At 45.7% G+C, this 22,083-nt stretch overlaps 1 protein-coding gene across 5 annotated transcripts in view; it reads right to left on the bottom strand.

Moving 5' to 3' along the window:
- Positions 1-22,083, bottom strand: part of SRGAP3 (SLIT-ROBO Rho GTPase activating protein 3) — a 315,141-nt gene that overhangs the window by 73,475 nt on the left and 219,583 nt on the right. For all 5 annotated transcript variants that reach the window (XM_029051353.2, XM_029051349.2, XM_029051350.2 and 2 more), the window contains 3 exons: positions 21,139-21,201; positions 3,729-3,914; positions 820-948 (listed from right to left, as the gene is read on the bottom strand). In XM_029051353.2, coding sequence (XP_028907186.1) covers positions 820-948; positions 3,729-3,914; positions 21,139-21,201 — 378 coding nt within the window. The remainder of the gene's footprint in view (positions 1-819; positions 949-3,728; positions 3,915-21,138; positions 21,202-22,083) is intronic.

The following is a 22,083-nucleotide window of genomic DNA, read 5'->3' as shown; positions in this document are numbered from 1 at the left end:
GTAAAATGGGGATGAAGACTATAAGCAGGACCTGTGTCCAACCTGATCAATTTGTATCTACACCAGTCCTTAGTACAGTGTCTGACACATAGTAAGAGCATAACAAATACCATAAAAAGTTAAGTACTTACTATGTACCAGGAATTGTTCTGAATATATACAGGATAAACAGATAAGACACAGAGGAAAGGGAGAAAGGGTATTGAATCCCCATTTTACAGATGAGGGAACAGATCCAGGGAAGATACGTGACTACCCCAAGGTTACAGAGCAGTCAGGTGGTGGAGCCAGGATTAGAAACCCAGGTCTCCCGACTCCTATTCCTATGCACTTTCGACTAGCCCTCGCTGCTTCTCATTAGACCGTGCATGCATAATGTCTAGCAAAATGTTTCAACATACAGTTAGGTCTGTCCCATGTATACATTCTCAGTGAGTTTGAAAACCCAAGATAAAGGTGCCAGGCAGAGTCACTGCAAAATAGTGTCAGTCACTATTTCTACGACAGCCACACATGTAAGCACCTATTTACTTGTGGACACACACAGGCCCCGTGTCCAGGTTTAAAAAAAAAATCCCCTCAGACCTTGGGACCTTTGTGGTAAACAAACAGCTCCTGGATCACCAGCAAGAAACAGCCCAATCAGTTTGCTCCGACACTACAGAGCACGTCACAGAAAAAGTACAAGGGGTATATTTGCTCAGATCTCCATCTGCAACTCCAAGCTGCCTTGAGAGAGGAAAATTGTGAGTGAGAAACAGTGCGTGCACACACTTGCACGAGAGTGTGTATGTGTGTGTGTAGTGCTAGGGCACTTACGTCGATCAGGTCGGAGACATCGTGGATATAGTATTTACTAATAGCTGCATTGGTAGCCGCCAGGTTCAGTAAATAATCATTTCGGGCTTTAGTACACTTCAGTTTGTTTTCAGAATACTTGGCTTGTCTCTGAAATGGGGAGAAAGAAAACAGAAGACGCCATATTAGCTGCCAGCTCCCTTTCCTGAATTTGTCTGCTTGCTTTGGGGATTTTTTTTAAACAGCTTCATCACCAAGATCAATTGATGGAATTTACTGCATGCCTACGGGATGCAGAGCACTGTACCAAGTGGACAGCGATAGTGTGACAAACGAAATCCACATACTTCACAATAATGAACAGAGCCACCCTCCCCATGAGCCCCACCCTGCCAATACATTATCACAGCTGCAACATAGGGCAAAGAAAACTGATTTGACCGTCATCACCTTCCTCCTTCCCACATCCAACCTTAGATTGAGGCACTAATGAACAGTGAAATGGCCAGGAGAGCAAGGGAAACAAACACTATTTAACTTGTCTAATCATGAACAACCAGGAGGCTCCCTCCTAGGTTTCTTAATGGGCAGGAATCCTGGGCTTGGCTACACTGTAAACTCTTTGAGGGGAGGGGTCTTGTTTACTAACGCTGTTCTGCTCCCCCTCTAGACTGTGAGCTCATTATGGGCAGGGAATATGTCTGTTTTATGTTATATTGTACTCTCCCAAGCACTTAGTATAGTGCTCTGCACACAGTAAGTGCTCAATAAATATGAAGGAATGAATGAATGCTTAGTACAGTGCTCTGCACACTGTAAGTGCTCAACAAATACAATGGATTAACTGACTGACTCTAGAGCTCTGGCCAGAGTAGGCACTCAAATACCATTGATGGAGTCTCTCAACATCTTCCTAGAACAAACTCAAATCCGGCAAGGACTGTAAAAAAAAATTCTGTCTGGAATTCCAGTGGCCCCCACTATCCTAGTAGGCAAGTGGGCAAGACTTTCTGGTTGGATGTGGGTGAACAGCCAGGCACTGAAGAAGCCGGGCATACAGCCCCACGGTTATTGGTGGCGGGGAGAGGGAGAGATACGACAATGGAAGAGGTAAGGCTGCAGCTGCTGGCGCCCCAAGAGACAGTAGGCAGTTGAGGTTGGGGGTGCCCCTCAATGGCCATCCTGGGGACCTTTTCCTATACCAGAAACGAGTTCCAGCTGGTTCTGGCTTACTCCCAACCCCACCCATCTCTATTCCAACTACTAGACTAGAAATCCATAACCTTGTCCCTGGCTTAAAAGAACATAGTCCTTGCCCCCCATTCAGGCATCCAGCAGCCTCTTTTCTTCTGATCAAATTCTCTAGCTCTACCCTCACTTCATTTCTTCTTTTTTTCAACTCTTCAATTTTCTCTGTAGCTTTTCTCTGAATTCTTTCCAACTTCTCCAAGTCTCTTTGAAGCTCTGGAGCACACAGCATATAGGGACTCATTTTACCAGCACTGAGGGTGATCAGAAGATTACCTCATGTCTTTTACGTTTTGAAACCTTTATGACATTTGAAATAAATATCAAAATGCCATCTCCAAAGACTGTTCAACTATTCCAAATTGGTGGGATTTTAAAAATTCATTTCCAAACTATTTGGATTAACACATTATTTCTTGGCCTTAGTCACTGCTAAGCAGGTTTTTTCCCCCTTCACTAGTGTTTTGAGGAAATCTGCGGGCATTGTATGTCCTAACATTAAGGTGACCAGACATTCCCAATTTAAGTAGGACAGAACAGAAATCTAGTGTCTGTCCCACCTCCCACTAAAGAAGGAAAAAAGAAAAAAGAGGTTGGGGAAGAAGCATAAATATCTCAGCTAATGGGAGGCTTCCCAAGGGGGAGGGAGGGGGTGCATGGAGGGTAGGGGGAGAAGGGGAAAAGGAGAAGGAAGGCTCAAGCTGGCCAAGAGACCATGGGCCTGTTGATCCAGGGCTGCAAGTTTCAGGTCTGCAGGTTTGGGCTCTGTCAGCCTTGGGGCTAGCCAGTCAATTTTAGTACCTGGAGTCAGTCCAGGGCCCCCCGGAGACAGATACTAGCTTACCCAGGCAGAAATATAGCAGGCAGAAACAGCAAAGCTGGCCCCACATGAACTGGACTGTGTCTTCTGGTGGAAACAATAGGGAAGGAGGCAGCAGGAGAGGAAATGGTTGCAAAGGTATCAGGTGAGAACTGCCTCCTCCCCCTTTTCCACTCCTTCCCTTTGTCCCTCTCTTCCCTTGATTTCCTCCTTTCTGATCTGACCCTAGCCTATCCCTCCTTAATTTCTGGTTACATTTCCTAAAATCATCCTTAAGCATTCGGCCATTAGTAACGCTCACGTCAGTTCTGGGCTGCAAACTGAGAGGATGTCTTCATCAAGTCTCCCATCATTCTTATGGGCCGTTTCCCAATTTCCTATTGCCTGGATTTACATTACATCCGACAGATTACAGGACACATGGATCATGCTTTACAATGTTCATCCAATATGTTAACTGTGCTCCTGTGAGGAGAAACCAGCCCCATTTTCCACTCTTGCAAACAAAGTTTGTGAGCTTATCTCGTGAGGAGCTAGATGCTTCCTTTGCCTGAGGATGGACTGACCTGGCATGAATTTGGCCCATTTCCCCTATCACATCAGTTTTGAAGAATTCTCTGTTACTTCAATCCAGCTTTATTGCTACTGAATGCTACAGAGGCATAGAGGGCTTCTCTCAAGAGTCTCCTGATAGCTTTGCACGAAGCCATACAGGCGTTCTTAAAAGAGTAGGCTGCATTCTCTCACCCTCATGGTCATGGCCTGGAGAGGAAACTCTGGGGCCAGTTTACAATGATCAGAGGCCAGACCCAGCCAGGTTAAGGTTTCCCAGCTTTGTTCCAGGACCAACAGCACCACCCACCTTCTCCTTCATCTTCTCGATCTTTTTGACGGAGCTCCGGCGCTGAGGCCGGTCTTCGTGCCGCAGCAGGTTCATGCTGATGTCCCCCGATTTGTTGTACTGCTTCTCTTCTTGTTTCTCCGCTTCTTTCAGCTTACTCTCGGCACTGATGCTCTCCGCATGATACATGTGATAGGTTTTCATGACCTGGGGAAGCAGAGAGCCAAGTTCAGACTGGACTGTTTACCCCCAGGTTTCAAAATGCCATTCCCAACACCCAGGCCTGGAGTCTGGCAAGGAAGGCCTGGAGTCTGGCAAGGAACAGGCAGAGAGGTGTATTCCCCTCCTGAGAGGGCAATGTTACAATTAGTTGATCAACCATTGATAACACCAGTAGTCAAAGATCTCAGTACAACCAGCAGAGTCCCGGCTCTTTGGGCGAAAAAAAAAAAACACCTACTTTCTTCTTCCTCATATCGGTCTGTTTAGACATCTGCTTAGGTGCCACCCTGTAATGCCACAAATATCCTTCCATTACTCTTTTCCAGTCTGCCAGGTTGAACGTTTCTTCTTTTAAATCCCACCTCAAAGCCCAAAAACTGTGAAGCTTTTCCCTAACGGCTCTTATCTAATTTTGCCAAAGTGAGATCTGCTGAAGAATCTAAGGGTAAAGAAAATGACTCAGTGAAGAAAATCAATACCCACATCCTGATTTCCTATTTTAAATATGGGTAAATTCCATTTATAAATTTAGCAGAGAGCAGAGGAATTTCCTGAAACTGAAAAATCTGTGAGCTTATGAAATGTTGCTCTATTCCCTGTTCCCTTTCCAGCTTTCACAAGCCCCCTTGTTTCTCTCCCTTCCTCACAGTTCGCACCTCTTCCCCATCTGTAGCTCCCGCTCCTCCTTCTGCTTCTCTGTCCACCTCCCTCTACTTGCTCTCCTCTTCTATAGCTCTCGTTTTCCCCTTCCCTCATTTCTATTCCCTTCTCATCTTCTGCAGTCTCCCTTCTGTCCAGGAGAGCTGCTGCCACCAGGACAGTATTAGCTAAGTGCTGAGCTTTGAGTGGTCCTCTTCCAGGCTCCTCTCTATATAAGCTGCCCTGGCTTCCTTTACTCCTTTCCTTTACTGCTTCCTTGATCTCCCCAAATCCTCCCAGAAAACTGTACAGTAAGTGCTTAGTACAGTGTTCTGCACAAAGTAAGCACTCAATAAATATGACTGAATGAATAATATGACTCCCCATCTTCTCCCTCTCTATTTCCAGAGGGAAAGGAAAGGAAATATAATTATTTATATAACTGTCTCCTACTTTAAACTGTAAGTTCCTTGTCAGCAGGGAACATGTCTACCAACTCTTTGGTATTTGACTCTACCAAGTGCTTAGTACAGTGCTCTGCAAAACACAAGTGCTCAAAAAATACCACTTACTGATTGGGAAAGACAATCTTTGTGGGTCATTTAATTCTGGGCCAGCTTGTGCTAAACAAGTGATAGTTTTTTATACTTTAGAGAATACCATCCATTAGGAACTTTTGAGCCCCATATGGGACATGGACTGTGTCCAACTTGATTAGCTTGTATCTACCCCAGTGTTTAGAACAGTGCCTGGGCTATAGTAAGCACTTAACAAATACCATTAAAAAAAGGAACTGGATAAAGAGCCATCTTGAAGCCTGGCTTTGCAGAGCTGTTTCAGAGGCCCTCCTCAGTGCTACCTGTTCTCCTCCCACTCTACATTTTTGGGTTCCACAGCCCTGAGGTTCAAGGAGAGCATTAGTACAGTGCTCTGCATACCATAAGCATTCAATATATACTACTGGACTGACTGATAAGGATGATGTCAACAATGGTATGACTACTTTGACCTGGGCTGTGGTGATGTAACTAGGATTAAGCTTCCCCAAAGGGCACTGATGGGGCCCAGCTTTTGTGGGGGGAAAGCTTACCCTTGCCATTGAAAGAAAGGAGAAAGAAGAAGCAGCTGCTACTTATCAAGTTCCACCTCTGCCCACCTTTCCATGATTGGTTTACAACTTGATCATTGACAACTCCCACAGCAAATGAAGGACTGTCAGGAAACTTTTGCCATTCAGATTCCTCCAGTTTAATCAGTGGTTTATAATCCACTCCTCCCACCCCATCCTCTGAATGGTTTCATCAGGAAGGATCTGATTGGTGGGAAATTCTGCCTGTTAAGTTCCATTCTGTGTTGCTTCTCATGACAGCAGGCACTCAGTTTCCCAGGTCTCCTATCAGTCCCATTCTCATTCCAGAGCAAAAGCAAAAATCCTGGGAAAAGGGAAGGCAGAAATTATGTGGGGGCAAGGGGTGGGGAGCAGTTTGGATGCAATAGCTGGAGTTGGGGCAGGGGCGAGAAGAAAGCCTAGCAGAGTTTCAATACCTTTTGAAGTCTGTTAATAAATAAATTTATTATTATGATTATTATTATGGTATTATTAAGCGCTATGTGCCAGAATCTGTAGTAAGTGTTGGGATGGATTAAAAACTACTAAGAAGTGGGAGAGAAAGCAGAAAGTATCCTCCATCCCATGTCCAATTTGTGGAGCTGGCAGCTTTTCTCCTGCTTGCCCACAAATCCCTACAAAAAACCCAAGGCTTCTTTTCCTTGCTAGGAGGGGCAGAGGAAAGTATGGGACAGGTGAACAGCTTGGACTCAGGCTTCTAGGTCCAGGAAATTTGGGGGTAAATGACTGCTCTCTGGGGAGGCGGTCCTATGGGGTATGGAGTCCCACTCTGCCTCCTCCCCTGCCCTGTCCCCTTTTCGCTTCTGCTTGGAAAATGATCAACCTTGGGGAAGTTGCTGAACAGGAAGTGCATTCAGTTAGATTAACTTCAAGGTACCCTGCCCACTACAACACCCACCCCCCTTCATGCCCCCAACACACACACACGACTTCACCAATACCTGGAAGTCCTGACCCCAAAAAATTCACTCAGGAGGAGTATCTTGGGAATTCAACTGCTAACAACAGTATGGGGGCTATTTCTACGAGTCAACAAAAGGGCTTTATAACTTTTGGCCCTGCTCTCTCCCTTTCCCCATATTCCACCCATCCCACATTTAGTAGCCTGGTCACAATAGCCTGGTGACCTTGGGTCTCTCTTCCCATCCCCAGCCCTGGCAGAACTAATAGAGAGAGAACGAGAGAGAGTGTTTGTGTCTGTCTCATGAGGGTTAGAGGGATGAGAGAGGTGATGCGATGCGGGGGGGATGACAAAGGGTAGCACTTTCGGTAGGTGTCTTATGGAGACGGGGCCAGCAGTAACATGGGGGGAGCTTAAGAGTAGGGTGGCCACCTGTCCACCTTTCAGCTGGTCTGTTCCCTCTCTAGTACAGGCACAGAACCAGATGCTTTTACGTCCAGTAGATTTCTTTTAAGTGCTCAACCTCCATCCACCTTGGCTCCTGCTGCCAAGTTAGCGGCTTGGAAACTATGTCCACTTTGACAAGGACCTGGAGCAATGTAGTGAATCAGGAGACATGCTCTAGGTTCAGGGGTACTGTCACATGAGCCTTTGTGGACAGTATCCAGGAGGACCATCAGTGGCCACCCGAGTAGGGAAAGGAGAAGCCCGAGATACAGGTCATCCCCCACCACTGTTACCTCCTTGAAGCTCCCTCTGGTCCTGCTTAATGACAGGTTAGATATTTTTGCATACAACTTGGCCATTCAAGAGCCATTTTCCAATAATTCAGTAGCTCAGTTGCATCACCCAAAAGTTCAACAGATGCTAATTTGCTCCCTCCCCAAACCCCTCAAGCACCAGAATATGGATAAAAGGATTTGTTTTGATTGTCCTAGAACATTTAGAAAGAAAAACACATCTGTTGCTTTCACTTAAAGTCCTTTTAGTCAGAGAGAATTCTTTCATCATCTGCCTCCAGAACTTAGAGACTTAGTTTCATCTTGTCTTGAACTGGCCAGCCATGTATCATTTGATTTTGGAGGCCAATATGGTATAACTGCTTGGGCTTTGTTGCCAATAGAGGAGCAGTGTGGCTTAGTGGAAAGAGCATGGGCTTGGGAGTCAGAGGTCGTGGGTTCTAATCCCTGCTCTGCCACTTGTCAGCTATGTGACTTCTCTGGGCCTCAGTTACCTCATCTGTAAAATGGGGATTAAGACTGTGAGCCCTACGTGGAACAACCTCATGACCCCAACGCTTAGAACAGTGCTTGGCACAGAGTAAGTGCTTAACAAATACCATCACTATTATTATTATTACTATTAATGGCACAGTGTAGTGATGCCCCATCTCTGGGGTCCCACACTTTGTGGCCACTTCTGAACCTAAGTCCTGAAACTGCCAGTATCTAGGAACAACTTGAAAGCTCCTTGAGGGCACAAATTGTCTCATTTACTAGTTTTATCAATCAATCAATCAATCACATACATTGACCACTTACTGCAAGCTCTAGGCTGTAAGCTCACTGTGGGCAGGGATGTATCTGCTTATTTTTACATTGTACTCTCCCAAGCACTTAGTACAGTACTCTGCACATAGTAAGTGCTCAATAAGTACGACCAACTGACTGAAGAGCACTGTACTGAACAGTTAGCAGAGTACAATATAACACAGTTGGCAGACATGTTACCTGCCCACACTGAGTTTAATGTCTAGAAGGATGCATGCAATGAGCTGACAAGGGGAAAAAGGACAAAAATCCAACTTTACTTTCCCAAGCACTCAGTGCTGTACTCTGTGCACAGTAGGCGCTCATTAAATAATACTCTTGGATTGACTGAGTCAGTAGCTAGCTACTCATCGCAGAAGTCCTTTTGGGCTACGGGGGCATGCACCCAAACAGCAGTAATTTGGAGGAATCTGCACATACAGGTGGCCAGAGTTCGGTCTACTGATGTCTGCACCCCTTTCCCTTCTGCCTCTCCCTCCAACACCTGGAGCTGAAGAGGCAGCAGCAAGGTGGCAACAACTAGAGAGCAGACGTGGCAGGTTGTGTGTTGGTTCCCTATGAGGAATTCCATCCCAGAGCCCACTACGTCAGCCAGACCCTGACCCCAGCTCTGCCTGCAGGTAAGCATTCTTCATTTTCTAGGAAAATGAGAGCGTTGGACCCCACCCTGCCCCCAATATTATTATTATTATTAATTGTATTTATTGAGCACTTACTGTGTGCAAAGCACTGTACTAAGTACTCGATGTACATTTGTGTACATAAGCCCCTAAAGGAGGGAGCAGAGCTGGAGGTACCAGGCAGTGTAGGCGCTGATAATTTAGCCACTACTGTTTAATATTTAATCTGCCAAAGTTCCCTATTAAACTGGGGAGTAGGGAACACAATGTAATTATTCTATTCAAATTTGAGTGAAGATGCTTTAAAAGGACTTGCCTATTTTAGAACCCAACAGGAAGACGTTTGCATTCCAGGCATGCTAGATACACGGATTCTAAGAGTTCCACAACTGTATTTAATTCAGCCAGCCTGGTGTATGAAAACCCTGGTAGACGTTCAACAGAGGGGTATTTAACCCAGACTTGCAAGCAAATACCCATAGTTACCCACCCACAAAAATGTCTTAACAGCCCAACCTCCACACACTTGGGTTTGGATGCTTACTGCCCACTTCTCCCCTGGGCTAACTCCTATCACCAAGGAATAAGAAGCAGGTTTGGTTGGGAGTGGGGGAGGAGAGTATTTAAAAGGGGAATTTCTCCTTTTTACCTCTGAAAATTGGAGAGACCAAGAAAGGCACACCTTTGTACCTGGATTGTCAAAAGGAGCTTGTGTTGTTCAATTTGTGCTGCTAACCTCCCAGACTGAAAGAAGAAGAAGAAGAATACCTGTCTCTCCCCTAGCCCACAGGGATGCTGTGAAGACAAAATGCGAGAAGTTATGTAAAAGCGCTTTGGAAAACTAAAAAGGCTCTACAAATTCAAGGTATTTATTATTGGTGCCTAGCTCACTCCCAGCCTCTGCTGCAAAACCACTCAGCCAAGAGATTAGAAATGATTTGCAGTCATTTGTCTGCTAATTCCATCTGGCACTCACTGCTGGGCCCTTCCAAATCTGTGCCCACCCAAATCTCCTTCTCACAATCGTAGTCTTCATTTGCAATGTGATTTTGCGTAAAATGGCAACCTCCATTGGTTCTGAGGATATTATCTTGGGCAGAGTTTGCCCACCTGCAGCTCCCTGGCAACATGTGGCTCTTGAGGACTCTAGTTCAGCCACAGCTCAGTTGATCTCTCTCTCTCTCGCTCTCTCTTCCCTCCCACAAAAGCCTCACAGTCCATGAGTCCCAGACCTACTTGGTTGCAAGTCTTCCACTCTGCAGAAGACTGAGGCAAGGACCCAGGACCAGGAGGAGCAAGAAGCATAGAGTTTGAACCTGGTTCTTCCCCACTTCCTGTTTCTAGGGCAACATAAAATGGCTGGGTGCTTCAATTAACCAAGATTGTACTGAACTTCCACGGTTCTAACACATGAAGCTCTCCTAAAGAAGAATTCTTGTATTCTTGTACATAATGCCACAGGCCAACCTAACTCCTGAGATCATACTCAGATCTTACTTCCCTTTTTTTTTTTTTTTGGTGTGTCCAGGATGTTAAGGAGCAGAGCCTTAATCATATGAAGCACAAACCAGAATTATTTTGATGACTTGCACCCTGCCTTTCCCAAAGGCCCAATACAAAGATCATTTATCGCCCCAAAAGAAAGCAGTGTGGTCTAGTGGACAGAGCCCAGGCCTAGGAGTCAAAGGACCTGGGTTCTAAATCCAGCTCCTCCGCTTGTCTGCTGTCAATTTGGGCAAGTCATTTCACTTCCCTGGGCCTCAGTTCCCTCATCTGTAAAATGGGGAATAAGACTGTGAGCCCCATGTGGGACGGGGACTGTGTCCAACCTGATTATCTTGTATCTACCCCAGGGCTCAGTACAGTGCCAGGCACATAGTAAGAACTTAACAAATACCCTTTATAAAAAGGGTGGGGAAGGTAATCCGAGGAGGAATCGGCAGTAGCCTTCTGAGGGAGTGGAGCTGGCCACAGTGTGGGGGAGGAGCACCAGCTATGCGGAAATGTGCATGGAGCCACATTTGGGGGGACAGTGGAGGGAAAAGGCCACCAGGCTCTTTTCAGCCAACATCCCTGCTGTGCACTCTACCACTTTAGTGGAAGGGGTGGGGGTTGGGGAGGAAAAGAAAGATACAAGACCACACCTTCCCTTCCCCCTGTTTTCCTTTTCTAGGTTCAGGAGGAGGAGCAGCAGCACTGGGCCATGCTCCCAACCAGATCTGATATGCTGATGCTGGGAAGAGGGCGAAGAGGGAAGGAGTGGACCTTGGCAGCAAGCCAATTCACTTACAGAACCTTCCAGATAGGGAGAGGGAAAGCTTCACGTTTATCAACCAACTCATAGCTTTCAGCCACCGCTTCCACAGCTGCAGTATTTTCCTGCCACCCCTATCTATACTCCCAAGGAGGAAATCGGGGAAAGGAGTTTACTACTATAGCCAATCCCGCCTCTCCTCCCTTCCCCCTCTGGCCTTCTGAGCCACAGGAAGCCCTATTTCTTCTACCCACTCCAGTCCTTTAGTGAGTAGGCTTTTCTCTGTTGCTATTCTCCATCCCAGACCAGGGAGACAAAGAGAAGAGGGTGTGGGTTGGGCCAAGTGAGCTGACTGGTGGTTTGGGGCATCATAGTACCCACCAAACTGGTGCTCGGGTCTCAGTGTTCCACAAAGCTATTAATTCTGCTCTAATGAATAATTGAAATGAGCAGGATCCAGCTGATTTTCCGGAGGAACCAGTTGAGAGAAGAGAAATAAATAATGCTCCTGATCTTTCTAGCGCTCTGGGGCTGCCGCGTGGTTTGGAACTGCTGCCACCCGTGGCAAAGGGAGAACAAACACACACCTGAGGAATATGAAAATAACTAGGACGATGGTCGGGACAAGACCCTTGTGCTACAGAAAGCCAGGGGAGTTGGGGGAAATTTCCCTCCAGGGCCTTTCATGTAGTAATGTGCAGGTGTGAGGGGCCCTTGTCAAAACACCAAGCTGCTCTTATTTCATCCCTGCCACAGCTCAATCAATCAGTGGCATTTATTGAGCCCTGTGTGCAGAGCACTGCACTAAGCACTTGGGAGAGAACAATGTAACAGAGTTGGTAGACATGCCCAGAACAAGCTTAAAGTCTGGAGCTCAATTTGGTTGCTGAGCTGATTTGCCTCCAGTCAAATCAATTCTCCAAACCTAGAAAACCTGAAATCAAAATAAGCTTCCCCACATGCATGTTCTGAAATGGAAAACTTCCCTGTTTACCCAAAATTAATTATCCTAATTCAGCCTTCTTGAGCAAGAGTGACTTGCCTGTCTACCCGTCACCAACAGAGAGGGTATTTGGTACCTCTGTTGCTAGAGGTATAGACCCTGCTGTTGGTCCACTGAAAGAACACTGCTCTGGGAAACCAGAGACCTGGGTTCTAGGCCCAATTATTTCGGTAGCAGCTAATGGGGGTGAAGACCACACATGCATGTAGCAGTGTGCTGCTGGCCTACTTGCTCTCTGCACTCTGTGAGGAACAGGACTGGCAGGGAAGTGAGAGTAAGCCCCAAGCACTGTAATCAATTTCTCTGAGTAGGTTCTCGGTTCTGAAGTCTCAAGACCGAGGCTCATCCATTGTTCCTGATGGGTTGACTCCATCATCATTGCTATGAAGATGTTCAAATAATTGGCTTTCTCACAGTAACCGGGTAGGCAGCATGGCCTAACAGATAGAGCATGGACCTGGGAGTCAGAAGGACCTGGGTTCTAATCCTGATTCTGGTACTTGTCTGTGTGACCCTTCATTTCTCTGACTCAGTTACCTCATCTGGAAAATGGGAATTAAGACTATGAGCCGTATGTGGGAAGGGACTGTGTCCAACCCAATTACCTTGTACCTACCCTCCCAGCACTTAGTATAGTGCCTGGCACATAGAAAGTGCTTAACAAATACCATGATTATTATTATCATTATTATTAGGGCTGAGTAATGTCTCAGAATAGCCGTGTCAAGTGGGACAAGAGGAAGATCAATCATATTTATTGAGGGCTCCCTATGTGCAGAGAATTGTAATAATAATGTTGGTATTTGTTAAGCGCTTACTATGTGCCGAGCACTGTTCTAAGCGCTGGGGTAGACACAAGGTAATTAGGTTGTCCTACATGAGGCTCACAGTCTTAATCCCCATTTTACAGAGGAGGGAACTGAGGCACCGAGAAGTTAAGTGACTTGCCCAAAGTCACACAGCTGACAAGTGGCGGAGCCGGGATTAGAACCCATGACCTCCGACTCCTAAGCCCGTGCTCTTTCCACTAAGCCACGGGGCTACTAAACACTTGGGAGAGTATATAAGAACAGAATTCGCAGACACGTTCCCTGTCCATAACAAGTTTACAGTCTAAAGACCAACATTAATAAGAATAAAACATGTACAGCGAGAGTCTGTGCACAGTAAGTGCTTAATAAACACCAGTGATTGATTGATCGATTGATACAATTATTCAGAAACCAAAGTGCTACCATATAATATTGAAAATCATTAATCAAATGCAAAATGGCATCCCTTTCCTAGCTGAGGCTCAGACCCAGCAGAGAAGATGCTTGATTCTGTTCCCAGGTCCAGACTGTTACCTGTTCCTTGTGAGGAAACCCACCTTTGTGTCAGTACTGGTCATTTCTAGCCTCTGCAGGTTTCACACCAACACAGGGAAGATACTGATGCCTAGTATCTTGTGTCCTTCCCCCGCCACCCCCAGTATGTGTGTCTCCTTTCCTGTGGATGAACCTCCCCTCTTCCCAGTAATTTTTTCAACTGCCCATCTGGGTGGCAGCATGCTAAGCTCCGGAGGGAGGAGCAGCAATAACAGTAGAGGGCACCTGTGCACTCTGCTGCCTCGCCACCCAGCAAAGCGGGGGGAGGGGCAGAAGACTCCAACCCTACAAATGGGAAAGATGACCTAATTATGCATATCGCAGCTCAGCACTTCTTACGCTTCTGCCATCCTGGGCATGGCGGCCCAGGGAGTGATGTCTCCGGCCCTGCTTCTCAATAGGTAACCATACACGAGCCCTGAGAACAAGGGTCAAAACCAAAGACAGCTGCCCCAACCAGCACAGCAGAAGGCCGACATTCTTCTGGACCTGTGCCCGACCCACCATTCGGCCCTGCAGTAAAAGAGCAGTGACCCCCTCCACCACCTCTTAAAGGACCCTGGAGAGGACAAAGAGCGTGACAGGAACTGAGCTGACTCTGGCTAGCCCCAGATCATTGGCCATGTGGGTTCTCCAGCTCTGGAGAGCGGAGCCCTCGTTTGCTCTCTAATTCACCCAGCTCTCCATCGGCAGCTTCCATGACTCGAGGCCAATAGGGCCAGATGTGTTTTCTGGCTCCTCACCCTCACAAAATCCTCTCCTGGCCACAGCCACTTGGCTAGTACTGTTGGGAGCAAGTCATGAAGCAAGAAGAACTGTGGCATGGGAAGGTTGCTGCCAGTGCCTAACCCCATTACAGGGACTAACTTTACCATCAATTTTTCAAATCTTATCTTTGCAGAGTTGCCAGGTCCCAAAGCAATAAGGTGCCTTGTGTGCTTCCCATTTGAAGCCATGCTCTATGGCTCTCCATAATCCTCTTCTGCCACCCCAGCAGTTTTCCCAACTTCCACTGCCCAAAATGGGAAAACCAAAGCCAGCACCATTGGAAAAAGGTACCAAGAGTAGATCTCAGAATTCTAATACTAATAATAACAACTGCGGTATTTGTTAAGCACTTATTTGTTCCAGGCAATGTACTAGCCCTGAGGTGGACACAAGCCAATCCATGTGGGACTCACAGTCTCAATCCCCATTTTACAGATGAGGTAACTGAGGCACAGAGAAGTGAAGCTACTTGCCCAAGGTCACACAGCAGACAAGTGGCAGAGCCAGGATTAGAACCCATGACCTTCTGACTACTAGACCCATGCTCAATCCACTACACCATGGAAATTCTAGGGCACCTCAAGGGATTATCTAGTTGATCCAGCTGAATCGGATATGACCACACTAAACCACCCCAATCAGATGAAAATCTACTGGGCATAAAGGCCTGCAGAGAAGGTGTCCATTGCCATGTTTTCTTGGATCTATCTTTGAGTAAATATTTGCTTATTCTGCCTGTCCTAAATGTAGATGGAAAACTGTGGGGTGTTATCCTTCATTCTCTAAACTGACCCTTCCTAGCTGTCATTCTTACTTTGTTATAATGAACAAATCTCTTTATGGGCCTCTATTTTGTGTAAACTTGCAGGCAATCACTGATGCTTCAGAACAGAACCACCAAAAACCTCACAGATTATTGTTCCACATGGTACTCAAGGAAGAGGTGGTTCTCAAGTCTTCGCCTTTCCACTGGTACCAAAGTATCAAAACTCACTCCTCTGTGAAGAATGAATCACAGAGACAGGGGAGGTGGGAAAGTGCAAGGAACAGACTGTTTTGATTACCAACTGCAAGGGAAATGCTACTAGCATTCTCCTATGCTCGTCTACATTGGAAATGGGCAATGGGGAAAGGTTTAGGTAGCAGAGAGAGTACCCTGGTAATCCACTGTTCCATCTTTTGGAGTGGGGAGGGGAAAGTATAAATCCTATTTATCCTATTTATCTATTATCCTATTTATCTATTTTGATGCTATTGATGCCTGTCTACTTGTTTTGTTTTGTTGTCTGTCTCCCCCTTCTAGACTGTGAGCACATTGTTGGGTAGGGATTGTCTCTATCTCTTGCCGAATTGTACTTTCCAAGTGCTTAGTACAGTACTCTGCACACAGTAAGTGCTCAATAAATACAATTGAATGAATGAAAGGTGCTGAAAGGCCATGGAGAGGAGGTTGCTTAGTGACACCCAGCGCGGTGGTCTTGTCTCTCCCTCCTCACCTCATCTCCCCACCTCCTTCTTCCTCCCAACTCACTGCCCTATCTCTTTCTTCCTCCCTCCCTATCTAATCTCCCTGTCTCTCCCTCCTCCGCTTCTCTCCCTTCCCCCTCCCCTCACTGTTTCATGAGTGTCTCTCACTCTCTCACCCTGTCTCTAAAAGTACTTCTTCATTTCCTGCATTTTGGCCCTGCCCATTACTCCTCTCATGAGAAGCCTTACTCCTGGAAATCCTGTCCCTTAGAGAGCCCCACCCAGTGGCCTGTGACCAGCATTTGCTGCTGGCCTGCACTGAACAGGTAGTTCAACTATAGCTCTCTTCCCTAAGAAACCAGAGCTTTTGTGTTTGGGTGCTTGCTTCATGGAGCTATTGGTTATTTTTAGCTGAGACAAAATAAATTAGAACCAGTCCTCCACTTGGGTCCATTAGAGGTTACCACAATGGGAAGATCTCCGAGTTTAATGCAGTATAAATGGGTTTGCTTTTCAGCGCTCATGAACCTATTAAGAGGGGTCATACAGGCCCCAGAAAATCTGCGTTGCCAGAAATCATTGTTCAAAGACACTTTAGTTGAGACATGCTTGCTTGATTTGCAGTACTCAGCTTCGTTAATTCATGCTTTATATTTCATGGCTGTTTGCCATTTGCTGCTCTTAAGAAGATTTTTAAATATGAGCAGCTTAAAATGAGAGAGGAAAAGGAATCGCTACTAAAATCCTTTAGGCCTAAATTCAAATAATGAAGGAAGACTGGAAGAGAAAATGAGAGCGCCACCAAGGAAAAATGTTCGGGATTATTGGAGTCCCCTTTACTAGAGTGAAATGATTTCCATGAAATTGAAATAGCTCCTGCTGTGGTCAAACTCCCAAACACACCCAGTTCTAGAACATGAGGGCTACATTCTTGCAAACATTCAGGCTATGGAAAATTTGCACTGTCGGACTCACCCACTCAGATGCCATGAGCATGAACACAAATTGTTTCATCTGACACTCTGTTCAGATAGACGTGCACTGTGCAAAGACTGTTCTCTTATCCAACATCAAAGGTATTTATTGAGTACTTACTGTGTACAAAGCATTGTACTAAGCCCTTGCTATTCTTTAACAATGTTCTAGTCCAAACACAAAGTGAAAACAGTTGTTTCAGCAGAACTAAGCAGAAGACAGAATGGAGTTCATTACCAGGAAGTTCACTTTGGGCCTCTCCATTTGACACAAACACTATGCAGGCACACACGTGTGCACACATGAATGATGCCAATTACTCTGTGGGAGCACAGTAGATATCTGCTGACTGAATGACCCAGAACAATGGCTCTCAAAGTATGGACGAAGGTGAACCAGTAGTATATGGCTTGGTACAGTGCTCTGCATAGAGAAAGGGCTCAGTAAGCACTATTGATCGACTGAAAGGCCTCCAGATAGTCCAAAGCCACACCACTACCACTACTGGAGGTTTTCATCTCTGGCAAGGGGTATCAGCCCTGTCAGTCCCTTCCTAGGGGACTTCCTGAGGCCATTTTTAGAAAGACGCTGCCGTGATGAGCTCACATTCTAGAAAGGTGAACTCTGGGAAATGGCTGGGAGATGGGGCCAGGAAAATATTCTCACTGCCCAATTAGTGGTGACTCACGGGGACCTTTTTCCAGCCAATGTAGTCCTGAGAGAGAAATGTTTAAGGACCACTGACACAGAGAACGAAAATAATGATGTTTGAGACAAGTTCCCTTTGGATAGAGAAAATGCTTTCGAGAGAAGAGAAGGGGCTTTCTTGAACATCCCCTAAAAACACTAGAGCAGGCACCAGGGACACCCCGGTGGCCTTTGCCTGGTGAACAAGGCTGTAACATGCAGAAAGTATGAGGTGATGGTGAAATAGCCAAATAAACAAGTGCACAGCTGAATATGTGTATGTCACTGCTGAGGATGGGTGCAAATACACCCAGTTCTCTAAGCTCTTCCATAGACTGTAAGCTTTTTGAGGTCCAGGACTGTGCCTATCAGCTCTATTGTGTTGTCCTCTCCCAAGTGCTTACTGCAGTGCTCTGAATACAATAAGTGCTAAATAAACACCACTGATTGAGTGATTCTCTAGCACAGTGGATAGAGCATGGGCCTGGGAGTCAGAAGGTCATGGGTTCTAATTCCCCTCCACCTCTCCTCTGCTGTGTGACCTTGGGCATGTCACTTCACTTCTCTGTGCCTCAGTTACCTCATCTGTAAAACTGGGATTGAGGCTGTGAGCTCCATGTGGGACAGGCACTGTGTCCAACCTGATTTGCTCGTATCCACCCCAGCACTTCACTACAGTGCCTGGCACATAGTAAGCACTTTATAAAAACCACAGTTATTATCATTACTATTATTCTCCTAAAATTCAAGGCCTGTATTCCCACAAAACCCCACATTACCTCACATTAAGGAAAACTCATGCTACAGCACTCATGGTGCCTTACACTGTGCACCCATGTGCACCTGTGGCTTCCTAAGATGCCAGGTTCATCCTGGAGGCAAATGGAGATGCGCTGTTGGATAAATGTCCCCTAATTCCTTAATAATGTACTAGTCAAACCACTGGCAGACCGGGGTGTGCATAGGTGCTTGGGGGGGGGAGGGGGGTTGTTAGGTTGATGCAACTTAAGATGTAGGAAATTAAATAATAATAATAATAATGTCATTTGTTAAGCACTTACAATGTGCAAAGCATTGTTCTAAGCGCTGGGTACTATTAGGGAAGGCTTCCTGGAGGAGGTGGGCTTTGAAGGTGGATGAAATTCCCATTAGAACCATTATCACATCCTATTTACTGAGTGCTTATTTTGTACAGAGAACTGTATGAGGCCCTTGAGGAATGACAAATGTCTTAGACACAGCCCCCAGCCTTCTGAGAGCTCAGGCTATTTGGGAAGAAGCAATGATGTGGGAACCGTTGCCCTTTTTGTCTTTCTGCATCCCTCTGTCCCCTTCCCACCCCAACTTCCAACCCTCACACACACTCTAGCACCAGGCTGACAAGATCAAAGGTTGCTGGTCTTTGCCACTGCTATCTGTGATCTAACCTCACAGCTTTCACCACAATCCACAGTTTTTACTAAATGCCTACTTAGCACACTGCCCTGTACTTGGCATTGAGGGGAATTACAAGAGAAGTGTAAGTCATGGTCCCTTTATTATTTCAGGATGGACTCTACCTGTCACAAGCTACTATTTGATCTATAATCCTCTCACACCTTCTCCTGCGGGCACCTTGAACAAAGTCACATTGTCCTGGTCTTCTACCATTGTGCCATATAGAAAAGCCACTGCAGCTGTGTCCCTGGGAGCTTATTGCAAAGTTAATTAACAGCAATGGATTGGAAAAAAAGAAACCGCAGCAACATTCATTAGTTAACAACACAAGGGGGGCTTTTCATGATTGGAAAATAATGTCCCCTTTAAAGGCCACAAGCTGAAAATCTGGGAGAGACCTATAGACCTCTTTTCGTAAAGCCCTTCAAAAACCCTCCTTAGCTAGAAGGGGTATTGTGCCCTCTTTGGGGTGCCTTCTCTTAAAGGAGCAGCCATGTTTGATGAGCTTAGGCTCCCTCCCCTCCCTGTTTTTGATAGCACTATAGGAAGGCATTAAACCCCCCACCAAGCACCATGGCAATTTAGTTCCTTCAGAGGAAGAGTGATTCATTCCAACCCTAGCTGAGGATTAGCCTTCTCCACCTAACCACCCCCCACCCAACCTGGAGGATGGATGGCCCTTATCATTATTCTGCTCAGCGTTAATGCAAGAGCTGCTGTTATTCCTTCTGCCATCTACTCCTCTTTCTGAAAATGACTCCTTCATTGGCTGCTGTGGTACCTGATGTCTGTAAACCTACTAGGATGATTTGGTCTTTTTATCCACTTTTAATTTCTTTTGCCTTTGCCCTCTGTGGAATGGGCCAACGTTTTGGAGTTTGAGGGGGGCAAGGGTGATGGTTTGGAGAACTGATTTTATATTAAAAAGGCTCAATTTCTATTCCAAACGGTCTTCACTGCCTTTGTCATCTGAACCAAATTCCCACTGGTAACCCCACCCATGTCTCGCTGAAAGTTTTTGGTTTCAGAAGATAAAACGGGACCTATGGTGTCTGTTCCCTCTCGTCCTCTCTCTCTCCTTTAGGCTTCTGGCAGGGGAGTTGCTCTGCAAGTTTTTATTCTGTCTTTAACTGGACATCACAGGCTGAGTTCCAGGGCTGGAAAAGTGGGAGCCCAAGGACAAAAATACTCATTTTTTCCACCTGCCCTACTTTCTCCAGTGTTCTTCATCTCCTCGGCAGGCTAAGCATCCTTGGAGTCTGATCAGTTTCACATAAAGTTCAGAGCTAAACCAACCTTACCATCCATTAAAGTGTTTTAACCACCCAGAAAATGTGTACATTTTAAAATGTCTATTCCCGCCACCATAGCACTTCTGTACATGCCTTTAGCCTGGACTGCTTCCCCTATCTGTAATTTTTTTTTAGTGTCTTCTCCCCCACTAAATTACAAACTCCTTGAGGGCAGGGATGGTCTACTCTACAGTACTCACCCAAGTGCTCACCACAGTGCTCTACACACAGTGAGCACTCAATTAATGGTGTTGATTGATTGAAAATACACGGATTGAAAGAAAAAAAAAGTATTCTCCATGGGAAAGTGGTTATTTATGAAGCCGAATGACACGACACCAGGTCTCAAGACCATCACTTCATCATCCTTTGGTTGGCTTGCTACCTTTTGTCTGTAATATTAAATTCAATTTAAACTCCTCTACCCAGTAAACCCTGCAAGGGTATAACTTCCCTGACCTGGGAAAACTTGAAGCTCAGAAAATGCCAGAGCTCTGTAAGTTAGAGAACTATGAGAGGGAATCAGCATGGCCTAGTGGAAAGAGCACAAGCCTGCGAATCCGAGAACCCAGGTTTTAATCCCAGCTCCACCATTTGCCTGCTGTGTGACAATGGGAAAGTCACTTCTCAGTGGCTCAGTTTCCTCCCTGTATAATGGGGATTTCTCTACCTATCCTCTCTCCCACTTTTAGACTCTGAGCCCCGTGTGGGACAGGGATTGTGGCCACCATGCCTATCTTGTATCTAGTCCAGCCCTTTTTGGTACAGAGCATGGCATGTAATAAGTGCTTAGCAAATATCCTAATGAAAATATAATATTAATAACAACAATATAAAAGAATATTAGTGGTAACGAGGAACTGCAGCCCCTTGGTTGGGTGTAAATCTATAGGCCCTCCAAAACTTCTGCTGCAGCACTGATCCAACTGCAGTTCTTTCTAGAGGGAAATGAAAATCACAGACTCTGGTAAAAGAACAAAGGGGGCCAATTGAAGCCTATGAGGCCCAGACATTTTGCTGAGAATCAAGTTAAAACAACTCCAGGTTTAAGCACGGAGGAAACCCTCTCGACAAAGATTATACAAGAGACAAAATAACATGAGAGTTCTGCAGAACTTACTGTGTATAATTCATTGGTGACCTTCAAGAGCTCTTCATGCATCTGTAAACCAATTTCTTTACTCTGGAACACAAAAAGTAAATGGTTGACAGGTAAGATGAGATTGTGTTGTGTTGACACATTCTTTTAAATATATACATTGGGGTGTAGAAATGGAGGGAGCAGGGTTGGATGAAAAGGTGAACAGATTTTTTAAAAAAGCAAGCCTATCCCCTTAATATCCTAAAACCAGCTAAGGCTGATAAATGATAAAAGCTTATCACTTATCATACATTTGGAGTGAGGGAGGCATAGGGGAGAGCAGCTGCCCTGCAGTAACTGAGAGTTCCCTTTAATAACAATAATAATAATGATTCTGGTATTTGTTAAGCACTTACTGTGTGCCAGGCACTGTACTAAGCTCTGGAGTAGATACAAGCAAACTGGGTTGGACACAGTCCCTGTCCTGCATGGGACTCACAGTCTTCATTCCCATTTTAAAGATGAGATAATTGAGGCCCAGAGAAGTAAAGTGACTTGCCCAAGACCATAAAGTAGACAAGTAGTGGAGCCAGGATTAGAACCCATGAACTTCTGACTCCCAGGCCCGTGCTCTATCCACTATGCTACGCTGCTTCCCAATCAAGACCATGCTTGGGCATCTCTGCAGGTTTGCATTCTATCCAGCTAATGGGGGTGAAATGGACTCTAGGGCAGCCAGTTGTTTATTAGGGAGGCGGTGGGGTGGAAAGACAGGGAGAACAAAGATAGGCGGACAAAAAAAGGAAGCCAGGGACTTCTACTCTGTGTGTTTGAGACAAATAGTAGAGAATGCCATGGAGATTAAAAAAGGAATCTTAACAGTGTGTGCATATACATACATAGAAAGATGCGTGATACATGCATATGTGGCATATATAAATATAGGCCACACATAAATTTACATATTTTTAGGGTACTTGTTAA

The sequence above is a fragment of the Ornithorhynchus anatinus genome, chromosome X1, assembly GCF_004115215.2.
Source record: "Ornithorhynchus anatinus isolate Pmale09 chromosome X1, mOrnAna1.pri.v4, whole genome shotgun sequence".
NCBI lineage: Eukaryota > Metazoa > Chordata > Mammalia > Monotremata > Ornithorhynchidae > Ornithorhynchus > Ornithorhynchus anatinus.
The sequence above is the reverse complement of the archived record's forward strand: the minus strand, read 5'-3'. Positions and strand labels throughout refer to the sequence as shown.